The following is a 12062-nucleotide window of genomic DNA, read 5'->3' on the forward strand; positions in this document are numbered from 1 at the left end:
GAAGCTCCAATCTCAGTATCGAGTCGGATTTCTTGGTTTCCGGCGATATCCTCGTTTCTCTGCATAACATCACTGGTTCTTCCCCGTCTGTTTTTTGCAGATAGGCCACCACAGTGTACGCGTCGTTACTCGCGTCGCAGAAAAGGTGGAGCATGCAATCATGCTCTCCGACCCATCTTGGTTTGCCTGTGTTTTTCAATTGGGCTATTCCGACAATGAATGTTTTCCAATGCTGTATCACCTCTGTCGGAATGGGTTCATCCCACTCTGTTCTTGCCAACCATATCTGTTGCATGATGAATTTCCCCACCAACGTCACCGGAGCGATGAGACCCAAAAGGTCAAAGATTTTCAGCGCTAGACTGAAGAGCTTCCGTTTGGTGGGTATGTCACCTATTTCTCGGGCTTCTCTAAGAACTTTCGCCGGACCTGAATTTGTCCGGCGCTGGGTCCTTGATTACACCTAGGGTCTTTGTTGCTGATTTATTTTCAGCTGCCACACTCGTGAACGTCTCTTTTAACTGGATCTCCGGCAGTCTTTCTACTAGCTCTGCGCTGTTGGCGGTCCATTTACATAGTTCTATCTTTGCGGCTTCAAAAATTGTATTCTCTTCGCGAATACTTTTCTCTGCCTCTTCCACTGACATTTCTCCTTCTAACCAGTCGTCCACGTACAACTGCTGTTGTAACTGCCTCACGGTCTTTGGGTACTCTTTCTCAAAGTACTTCAGATGTTTCAATATGACGGCTTTGAGGATGAACGGGCTGCATGACAACCCGAACGGCATTCTTTTCCATCGATACTCGATCAGTCTGGGCTCTGCCCTTCTAAGGTCATAAATCCAGAAGAACCGAATGAATTGCCCGTGCTCCAGGCGAATCCCCACTTGGAGGAATGCCTGAGTGATATCGGCTGTCCAGGATATCCGATTCGGTCGGAACCGCAACAGGACAGCAAACACTTCCGGGTTCAGATTCGGTCCTGTTTCCAACGCATTATAGATGCTCTGTCTCTCTTTTTGATAGACTGATCCACCGAACACCGGTCGGATTTTGTCGTCTCCGCCCCCACCTTGATCACCGGAGGGTGAGACATGTAGGTACAGGTACCAACAAATTCTCGGTCCACTTCTTCGGTGAACCCGTCCCGGAGATATTGCTGAAATATTTCGTGGTATTTCAACTTGTATTCGAGCTGTGTTTTGGCTAATAGCCCACGCAACCGTATCAGGCCTATGTTCCGATTGGATTCGATCCTCCGATAGCCAATTTTGATGGGGAACAACACCATGTATCTCCCATCGTCGGTCCGTTGGATCGTATCCTGATATGCCTCAAGAACTTCGGGCTCTGACTTCTCTTGTTGGGTTATCCCCATATGCTCCAGACTCCAAAATTCTTTGAAGTCTGTCATCGGCTTCTGGACGTCCACTGTCACCGACAATAAAGGTCTTCTGCCTTGCTGTTTTCGCTTATGATTCCGAAGATCAACCAGCCGACTTTGCTCGCATATGCGACCAACCCATTTGCGCTTGGGACAGTCTTGTGCTACATTATCGACCAGCTGAAATTACAGCCTACGATAATGTTAAACTGCTTGCTTTGTTGACTGGTTATACCGATCATCGGCTAGGTCTTTCACTCGCTTTGTAAGCTCTTTGAGAATTCTGTCGGGGTGACTTTTTTTGCGATTGCTAGGAATCTCTTCGCAATTACCTTAATCTTTATTTCTTGGGCGTCCTTGTTTAGTCCCGTTAGCTTGAAACTGAAAATCGCGTTGTTTTTCCCCGCCCTATTCTGTTCACCAAACCCGTTGACCGCAAGATATTCCGCCCTTACTTTCTCTGCTCACGCTCTGGTTGCCGTGTCCTGACGGACGAACGTTCTCTCGATCCTAGAGTCAATGAGTGTGACAATCTTTATCGCTTCTCTGGTGTTCCCTTTGAGGAACTCCGTTAATGTTTGTAATACTCCCGTCTTAGATCTAGTAGAAATCGTCAACGTGGTGGTGTCTATCGTCACCACTTTTCAAGCATTTTTAGGGGAGAATCCTCTATTCCCTGTGAAGCTGGTGCATATCCTCCCGCCCGCAGCTTTGCCATGCATACTGAAGGGCTATGTTCCGTGCATCCGCAGTGTCAGCACGGAATCCACGAACGGCAGTCTTCCGTCCTGTGAGACCGGGCTAGAGAATTCAGGCACCGGTTATCTTTCTCACATGTTGCCCTTCGCTGCGTCGACGAACCTTGATTGCAGTTGTGGTTCATGTGTGGTTTTTGGCAAAAAAAAGCACAACATGTTTCTGTTCCCGCAGGTCGATGTCGTAGCGGCCGATTCTGGCACGGGCTTCCCGCTACAACTTGTGGCCAACGTTTCATCCTCTTCTCTGAATCTTATCTTCCATTTGAGGGTTGACTTTATTTTTGCAAAGGCTGACTCCACATCATCCCACCGATCTCTTCTTCTGCTCACCAGGGATCATCATCAGGATGCATCTAGAATGAGGCGCGATAAAAGAAATTGGCGATCGACCCTCAACAATCTGCTTTTAAATTCCGTCGTGCTCTAAATATCGCCGTTGTTTTGCCATTTCAGTTGTTTGTATTGAGTCAACAAAATGTGCCGTGTCCTTGTGTAGCGCTTTTCGACATAATTCACTTCCAGAACGAACTCGTAACTTTAAATACCACGTTATTATACGAATAGATTCATTATTGCTGTTGCATTTCACATAATCGATTTATTCTCTTGTATATTCTGATTTAGATAGTAAGCGGCTTCCGTAAGCTACTGGTCTTTCGACTCCATCGATGCGCTGGGCTAGTACATCTCCTATGCCGAAACCGCAGGCGTCCGTTAGAATTTCGATCGGTAAATCGTAGTTTGGATGAGCTAGCACTGCAGCTGATGTAAGTGCTACTTTTAGAGCGTTGAAGCTACTAACTTGATCCGTTCCCCAAATGAATGGGATGTCTTTCTTTGTTAGCGCTGTGAGCGGGCGTGCGATGGCTGCGAAATTGTGGATGTGACGTCGGTAGTAGGAGCACTCTCCCAGGAAACTTTGCACTCGTTTGACTTTGTTTGCTGTTGAATGGCCTACTGCTGGAGATGAAAAATTTTCTAACACCTCTAGTTTTTCAGGATCCGCATCAACACCTTCCTTGGTAACGACGTGACCTAATACTTTTAATGAATTCTTAAGAAATGCACACTTTGACTATTTGATTTTCAGGTTGGCTTTTGAAAGGCAATCCAGTACTGATTGAAGTCGTTCCAAAGGTTGTTTAAACGATGCCTAGTAGACGATGACATCACCTGGTACACTACGCACGTTGTACAGTATCCTGCACAAAAATCCGAACACCGATTTAAATGTTGAAAGCCATCTATTGGCGGGGTTACGTTTTTTTTTATAGGTAGGGTAGACGTGGTGAAGACACGACAGGGCAGGGTTGGGAAAGACTACACCTTGCTTTTTATTTCTTCAGGGCAAGTAACAGGTCAGGTAATTTTTTAAACCCTCAGGGGTTGTGTTTTTTTAAGCGACAGTTAGAAATGTTGAGCTAAAGCTTTGAAACATTTCTTACTAAAACAATTTAGCTAGCTGTTTTCGCGAGAATAAATCCAGAGCAATCCCATTGCGGCTGAACAAATTGTGTTTTCTTCAATGATTCGGGAGAGATCACTATCACGGCTGCACCAGTATCAATCACTGCCGTTGCATTCACCTCACCGCAAAACACAGGTTCTTTAATCAAGTTGGTTTCATCGAAGTTTAACAGTTGTTTTTCTTCCTGTACGTTAGCAGCTTGGGTCGACAGATTTACTGCTACATTTGCCGTTTACGTCGTAGCTGGCGCTTCATCCCGTGTCGGAGCTTTATAATTTGGGGATTCTGGATTTTTGAAACAGTACCGGGTGATATGTCCGGGTTTCTTGCAATGGAAACAGCATGGTTTACCGTCAGTAGTACGCCTTTTGGCTTAAAGGGTCCTTTTGCTTTCTCTTGCTTATTTTTCTCCTTCGCCATTAATTTCTCACATGTGTCTTGGATTAACTCGTGCATTGACTTCATAAATTCTGCTTGCTGGTCTGGGCTACGGAAAGGTTTGGTGACTGCTCATGAGGTTTCTGCAGTTCCATTGCCATATCCTTCCATCCTCTTGCTTCCGACATGATCGACGCTTCCGTTTAAGCTTATGTCAGTGTTAAAAACTCTTCACATATTTGAGGTTTCAACGGATAAATTTTTCTAAGAGAAGCTGGTCGAAGGCCTCGAAAAGATGCTTCAATCGGTGTGCTTCCGACATATTCGAGTCGACCAGTCTGCAAAGGTTGAGGATTTCATAATAGTACCTGACAGTTGGCTCACCCATTTCTTGTGTTCTACTCCTTAGTCTTGTCTCTTTAAAAAGTCCGTAGTTGTCCGGTTGAAACTCTTTTAAAAACATCGAACGAAGACCGATAACTGCGGGTGACGCAGGGTTTCCACCTGCAGCAGGTTGTGCCGTCGTATCTTCCCAGTCGTTCGGGATTCTTGCACACAGGAAACAGTTTCTTGCAGTATCGTCCAAGTACATATTGAAATTATTACGTTTTTTGGCGTCACCCCATCCATTATGGGAAGAAATTGTCTCATAACGCTACATCCATTGGCGAGCATCTTCATCCGGACTACCTTGAAAGATAGGCGGGGTAATAAATTTTCTGACAGCTGCCATAGCTTGTCTTTGTGGCTGCACAATATGCTCTGATGGCACTAAAAATTGTTGTCCACCGACTGGAACAACTGGACTTGCAGCTCTCAAAACGACCTCAGTTTCTGGATCCGAGTCTGAATCTCTTGCAGTCTCGACTAATTTACCCTCACTGTCAGTTTCATCGAAGAAGCGGTCTCTTGAAATAGGACCTTCACATTTTTTGGGCTTAACCAACAACGGAAGTTCCACTCTCCAACGGCGAGTTTGGGGTAGGCGAAGTTTCTACTGGAACGCTTGACAGTTCTCGAAGCGGATGTAATCGTCGGCTTGGGTCTTTTGGGCAACTAGGTAGCCGTGGATTTTTCCTCTTCTGCATCGGCTAACAATGACTGCAGCACGACTTCGTTCTCGTGACTCTTTCTCTCAGGCAACCAGCTGCCTCTTGAATAATTGCCAAACTGCAGCACAAATTCGTTGCTTATGGGTAATGAACTGCGTCTCAAAAATTAAAACTCAGCAGCACTAATTCGTCACTTACGGGTAACGAGCTGCGTCTCCACCAATTGCCACACGAGTTGTATTTAAACGAGCACAGATGAATACAACAAGTGATGACTTAGATCTAAACATTGGTTTTACTTAAATAAAAAGGGGGATGTCCATTACGAAAAGTTGGAGAACCATCTGATGACCTCTACGGAAACCAGGAAACTCGTCTTGAATTGAATTTTACACTCGTATTTATAGTGCTGTGCTAATTACGCCCCTTCCGGAGCACATGTCTCCGGATCTACTTCTACCGCTGATTATTTACGATGATTAATTATTCCCACGGTCACAGCGTAGTTCAATGAGCGGATGAATCATCTCTGTGAAGAGATAAACATTTCCCCTCTTACACCCACGAAAATATCGAATGGATTTACATACAATTGTATATTTTTCGAGCGATGAATTCAGATTGTTTGTAAATAAAGAGTGATGATATTAACTGGGTTAAAATCCCTTTCGCCCCTGCCTAAATCCTTTCTAAAATATTCTCATGATAAGTATTATTTCAGTTACAACGGATACAACAAGAGCAACCATGGAGGAAACTATCACAACTATCGCGGTGAGAATAATAACACTATCGGTGGCTGAAATAGAGGCTTAAACGACAAACGCGTATATCAGAACGGCAGAAAACGAAAAAAATACATATATATATACCCATCTTGTTGTTTAACCCCAATTTTACAAAAAAAGGGTGGGGTGTGAGGTTATACGACTGGTGTTCTACGCCCACCACTTTAGTTCTTGCTGGAGGAAGAGCTCAATAAACAAAGTCAACACATCAGTAATAACCTCACTCTTCATTTACAAACAATCTCAATTGTTCAAGCAAGCTCAGCTCACGATGAAGAATTGAAATTTTATTTAATATAATTAACAATTATGTTGATCATCGTGCTCTACAATAGTATCAACAGCGACAGCAGCTGCCGCGTCCCTTGCAGCTTGGTGGATCGAAATCTGGCGAAAAGCCTCCGCTTCCCTACTTTGACTGCGTAATAATTTGTCCACCTTCATCCTCTTGGTACTGTTAAAGCCTAGCTAGCAAGCCAATAAAAGCCAGACAAACGGATAGCACTTATGAGAGTTCAATTGACGGGCTGGTAGACCGGACAAACTAGACAGCTGGTGACAAAAAATCTAGCTGACGGGTCGAAAAGATTTGAAAAATTTCATGAATGGTAAGGCTCGAAGAACTGGTCAGCTCTTGAATGAAAGTCCACCTGTCAAACTGAAAGGCTGGACAAACTAAGCAGTAAGGACAAGGTAAGGACAAAATATAAACCCAATTTTCCCCAAATTTTCTTACTACACGTTCTAGTTTCCGCCACTGGATGGCCACTGTTGGATACATGTAAACAATATAACAGAATGCCACAGCGCTCACTGCGGGTGTGGTGGAAACTAGAACGTGTAGTAAGAAAATTTGGGGAAAATTGGGTTTATATTTCATGAAATAACTTGAAAAGTAAAACTAGCTCCCGGAAATCATTTATTGGGGTGGTAAAGGATAAACCGCCGATTAAAATGAGACCTTAACGGATGAGGAGCGAACTCTAGTTCACTATCGGCAACGATTTTCGTTGTCATGATTTTTACATAAGAGCCGTGTAAAACACGGACGCGTTTTTAAGGGGGAAAAAAAGGAGGTGACCAGCTAAAAGCGGCTGTGAATTTCACACTTTTAAGGTTATGTAAACAAAATTTAGCCTGAATATAAATGAGGGAATAACTAACAAAGTTCATTTTTTCAAATTTCTATTTTCTTGTATTTTAATAGTTTTAATCGAATCACAAAAACACGCATATTTTAAAAATTAAAATAAGTACACTAAATATTAATATTTTTCGGGAGCTTTTTAACAGGGCATAGATCAAAGGGATATAAACACAGCTCATGTAAAAAACAACTTATTACAATTTGTTTGGGGTTCAACATACACTTTTTGCTAGCCCGACCGAACTATTATCCAAATAAAAGTAAGAAAAGCTTTAAAACATAGTTCTTAGTGGGGAACAATAGTGTAATGGGTTGTAGTATTTTAAACTCATAAAAAATCTTGAAAATTTAGATTTGTTTTCTCGTTAACATAAATAATAGCGGTCGGGACGCCTCGCTATCTAGGGAGGGAAATGTTGTGGTTATTGAGGCCCCATGGACTAGTTGTCACGTCCGGCGTTCTGTTATCGGATATTTCCCGTAACCCTACCCGAGATGTCCGGCAGTCTTGTCGGTGGATATTTCCCACGATAGCTGCGGACCCCAAAAAGCAGAAATACTTGTATGTGTCCCTTGCTAGCTCCCCATTTTACTTATATCTGTTGTAGTGTTGTGTACGTTTACAGTGAATAAACGTGTTTTTGTCACTACCCGGGTCTTCAAGTCAACTCCCCGCGTTACAATACTTTTGGTCGGGAAATGGAAGGGAGTATCCAGATTGGCATGCCCTCATGGACACCAACAAATAATACACACAATCCCACAAATTGCACAAGGGATACAAAGTTTGACGTTGTCACCGAAAATGCGACACCTTTGAAGCCAAAACTCAGATTTAAAAAATGCACAGATTGAAACGAGGTCTAGATGTGGTCAGCTTGCCAGTCAGGTCGGGACTGTGCTGTCCTCTTGAAGCTCCGCCCTTTGTTCCCAATTTCACAACTCCTCCTGCGGCAACCGCATTTAAATTAAAGGAAAGGAATTTGGCGAGCTCCAATTCGCCAGCATTACCATTCCTCTCTATTAAAAAATATTTTTTTAAATAAGACAAGTTGAGACTTGTCTGCCCCTCGGCAATGGCCCGATCCCACACACACACACACACACACACACAGACACATAAACACGAAACGTAAATTAAAATTAAAATAAACTCTCACGACTTCTGTCGTTAACAGCGGTGCCTGTTACTGATTATGGAGAGAAAACACAATCATTCATCAGTAACATCAGATTCTAATAAACATAATTTGGACACCGGGTGGTGGTAGCCTATTCTCCAGTAGAGGTCTTGACGAACACCGACCTGACGATTCCATCTGGACTGGGGATGATTCGGGTTTATCGATCAACAGGCCAATGTCATCTAGCAGAATTCGGGGCCACCACAAGAACGGTATCGTCCACAGCCAAATTTTTCTTATCGAAAAGCCATTCTCGACGGTCAGTAAGTGTGGGAAGATACTCTTGAAGCAATCGGCGCCAAAAGTGTGTCGTCATCACTTGCATAGCTTCCCAGTGTTTCCGAGAATATAATTTTTCGTCCTCAATGACGTCATCTTCGGTATTTGGCGAGCTCTGCGCTAACAAGAAATGATTAAGGGTAAGTGGTTCTGGATCTCGAGGGTCCACGCTGACGTAAGTCAGTGGACGTCCATTCAGTAGTGATTCGGCTTGAATCACAAAACCACGCAGTAATTCTTCAGTAAGCGGACGCGATTCCACGATGGCTTCCAGAGCCACCTTTGCCGATTTCACAAGGCTTTCCCACACTCCCCCGAAATGCGGCTCTAATGGTAGTGAGAAATGTTATTCGATTTCTTGTTTCACCATTGGACCAACGATATTCTGCTCCTTGAGACGCTCGATGCCTTGTTGGCCTGTCTTGTCCCCAGCAACAACTTTAGTTCCATTGTCGCTATACACGACTGACGGACGACCTCTTCGGGCGCTGAACGATGCAAAGGCGATAAAAAAAGACGATAAGTCAAGTGAGGCTGCAACTTCCAAGTGTACAGCTCTAGTATTGATATAGGTTATCAGCAAAACATATCGTTTTACTTTGCGGCGATAAATGGTGATGTTGCATGGGCTGAAAAAGTCCAATCCCACATGAGTAAAGGGACGCTGGAACGGAATAAGTCGATGACGCGGAAGCGGGGACATTAAAGGAATGCAGGGATTAGCTAAGACGTTTGCAAGTAATGCACTTGTGCAGATACTTCTTAATAGCCACTCGTCCTTTAATGATCCAATATTGTAACCTTATTGAGCTGAGTAGTCTTTCTGGAGATGGATGAAACAGTAGGTCATGCTCTCTCATGACGATTAAACGCGTGATTGGATGATCATGAGGAAGGATTTTTGGGTACTTGACATCGAACGAAAGGGGGGCGTAATTCAAGCGAACTTCTACTCGCAGTATTCCTTCCTGATCCAGAAATGGTGATAACGTTATCAGCATCGAACTCAATTTTAATGACCTTTTATCCTTTAAAGTTTCGATTTCCTCGGAATATATCTCAAATTGTGCAGATTTGATGCAATGATCAGCAGCGCGATGAATGTATTTAACACCAATGCACGATATGTTACGATCCGATAATTTCAATTTCGAGAATATTTATTGGATATTTATGTCTGGAGCGGGGCCGTAAACGAGCCCAACCCAATTGGTGGCTGATACCTCTGGGTCTTCGACAGAAGGTTCGGGAAGTTTGATGGTTATCGGCCAGGCGTTTTTTTCTTGCCGCAAGAAGACTGGGCCATGCACCCAACGAAAATTTTCCATCATCTCATCAAGAAAAAGTCCTCTGCTGCACTCGTCAGCCGGATTTTCGATACCTGGCACATGTCTCCATTCAGTTGGTTGAGAATGCTCTAAGATTTCGGATATCCGGTTAGCGACGAACGTCTGAAAGTGACAAGTCTTTGAGGCTATCCACTGAAGGACAGTTTTGGAGTCAGACCAATAGACGATTTAGTTAATTGCAATACGAAGGGTCGATTGAACGAACTTCACAAGGCGTAGTGCCACAATTGCTCCTTGGAGTTCTAATTTCGGAACGGTAAGCGGACGAAGTGGTGCCACGCGGAACTTTGACGTCACGAAATTTACGGTGACGATATTTTTGCGATAGGTTAATCGAAGATACACCACAGAGCCAAACCCACCGGAGGATGCATCGCAAAAAGCGTGTAGCTGAATGTCTTTTATGTCACTGGAAGAAGTTAGAGCTCGCGTGATCTTGAACGCTTCGAGATGGTTAAGATTTGTAGTCCACTTGTTCCACTGGTGTTGAATTACTTAGGGTCGTTGGGTCACAATTCATCACAATTGGGTCATCTTAGTCAACCCCGACAAGCCCCAATTCTTGTAGAATTCTTTTAGCGCTAAGGATCACTGGTGATAAAAAACCCAGTGGGTTATACAAGGTAGACACTGCACTCAAGATCCGATGCTTAGTCCTAGCTTCAACCTCAGTTTTAACATCAAAGACGAAGCTGTCACTTTCGCTGTCATATAAAACGCCTAAGGTTCTCTCCATAGGTAAATCTTCTAGATCCAAATTCAGGTGAGGTTGATTAAGATCACTTTCTGGAATGCGAAACAATACCCGTTGAGATGAAGAGAGCCATTGATTTAGATGAAATCCTCCCTTTTTTAGCAATGCCGTAGAATCTTTGACTGCTCGACTAGCCTCATCTTCGGTTAAAAACCAGGTGGACGCCATAGAAATCGTAGAACGGAGCGATCTTCTTTCTTCACGACAACTTGAAGAAACATTTGTTGAATATCCCCAGATAGGGACACCGGCCTTTCTCTGAAGAGTAAAAGGGTAGCACCTATGTCGTTGATAGGGTTAGGTCCCTTTAACAGTACTTCGTTGAGTGCAACTCCTTGATACTTGGCCGAAGCATCGAAGACCACTCTAACCTTTTCGGGTTTCCGAGGATTTACGACTTTATGATGGGGAAGGTACCAATTTCGCCAAAAGATGCCCTTCAATTCACTTTCTTTTAGAAGCCGAGCGAATCCCATTGCCACATAGTCATCGATCACGGCTTTGCATCTCTCAGCAAAGTTAGAATTGTGTGCGAATTTCTTTTCAATAGAAAAAAGTCGACGTAATGCACTGTTGTAATTTTCGGGTAGTGCGATATCATCTTAAGTCCATGGTAGTCCCACTTCATATTTGGTTCCGTCGAATTGAATAGTCGCTTCCAATTTCTTTCTCGCCAGTTTATCCTCGGCTGATTCTAACGGTTGAGCTGGAGTTACCATTGGAAAACTTTCAGTTTCCCACAATTTCTCAACTTGACGCAAAAGTAGCGCTTCAGTCTGCGATTCTTGTACACTGCAGCAGAGTTTTTGCACCGTCAGCAATGGTTTGTTTGAACGACAAGCCGCTGAAGTATGTTGATGCGTTCCTACAGTTAAATCACCAACGCATGTCCAACCAAATGGCGTCAATAAACCAAAAGGGACGTCGGTTCCGACAAGAGGTAGTTTTTCATCGAGACGTAGGTGCAGCGATTGGTTTCCCGCTCAAATAAGGATGGTTGGTTCTCCAACATAAAGCAGTTTCATGTCTTTGAGATGAGGGTAACGACTTCGGATCTCCATTAACTCCTTCGGTGGGCATGGTAACTTCAAGTACTGAATGAGTACAGCAGAAACCTGCTTTAAATCAGCTTCGAAGGTTCTGTCACGAGCCTTAACGATCAGACTAACCGTAGTGGATTGAAATTGAGGGTCTTGGCCGTGAAACGACCCAAAGGATACACTTTTTGCATTCCATTTGTATTTAAGCTGTTTAGCTACATCCTTTCGAATTAAGTTAACGGTTGCTCCTGGATCTAGAAAAGCAAAAGTTTCTATTTCCACTCCGTTAGCTTGAAGTAACACGGGAACGGTAGCTAGGGAAGTGTTGATGGCCGTATCCCTGTTTTTAATGGTCATTGCGCCACTATCGGACGACTTTGCTGATGACTGGACTGTATTTTTAGTTGCTGAAGTATTCACGGGATAAACTCGAGGCGCTCCGTCCAGTAAGCGATGGTGTCGCTGATTACAGTTCCCAATA

General features: G+C 43.8%; 1 protein-coding gene across 1 annotated transcript; it reads right to left on the bottom strand.

Moving 5' to 3' along the window:
- Positions 1-410: 410 nt before the first annotated feature.
- On the bottom strand, positions 411-1626 carry LOC123475651. Its single transcript, XM_045178646.1, has 3 exons — positions 1620-1626; positions 1111-1548; positions 411-982 (listed from the first exon to the last, which is right to left on the bottom strand). The coding sequence occupies exons 1-3, from the start codon at positions 1624-1626 to the stop codon at positions 411-413; spliced, it is 1017 nt and encodes a 338-aa protein (XP_045034581.1).
- Positions 1627-12062: the final 10436 nt, after the last annotated feature.

Source organism: Daphnia magna, linkage group LG9 (assembly GCF_020631705.1).
Source record: "Daphnia magna isolate NIES linkage group LG9, ASM2063170v1.1, whole genome shotgun sequence".
Lineage (NCBI taxonomy): Eukaryota > Metazoa > Arthropoda > Branchiopoda > Diplostraca > Daphniidae > Daphnia > Daphnia magna.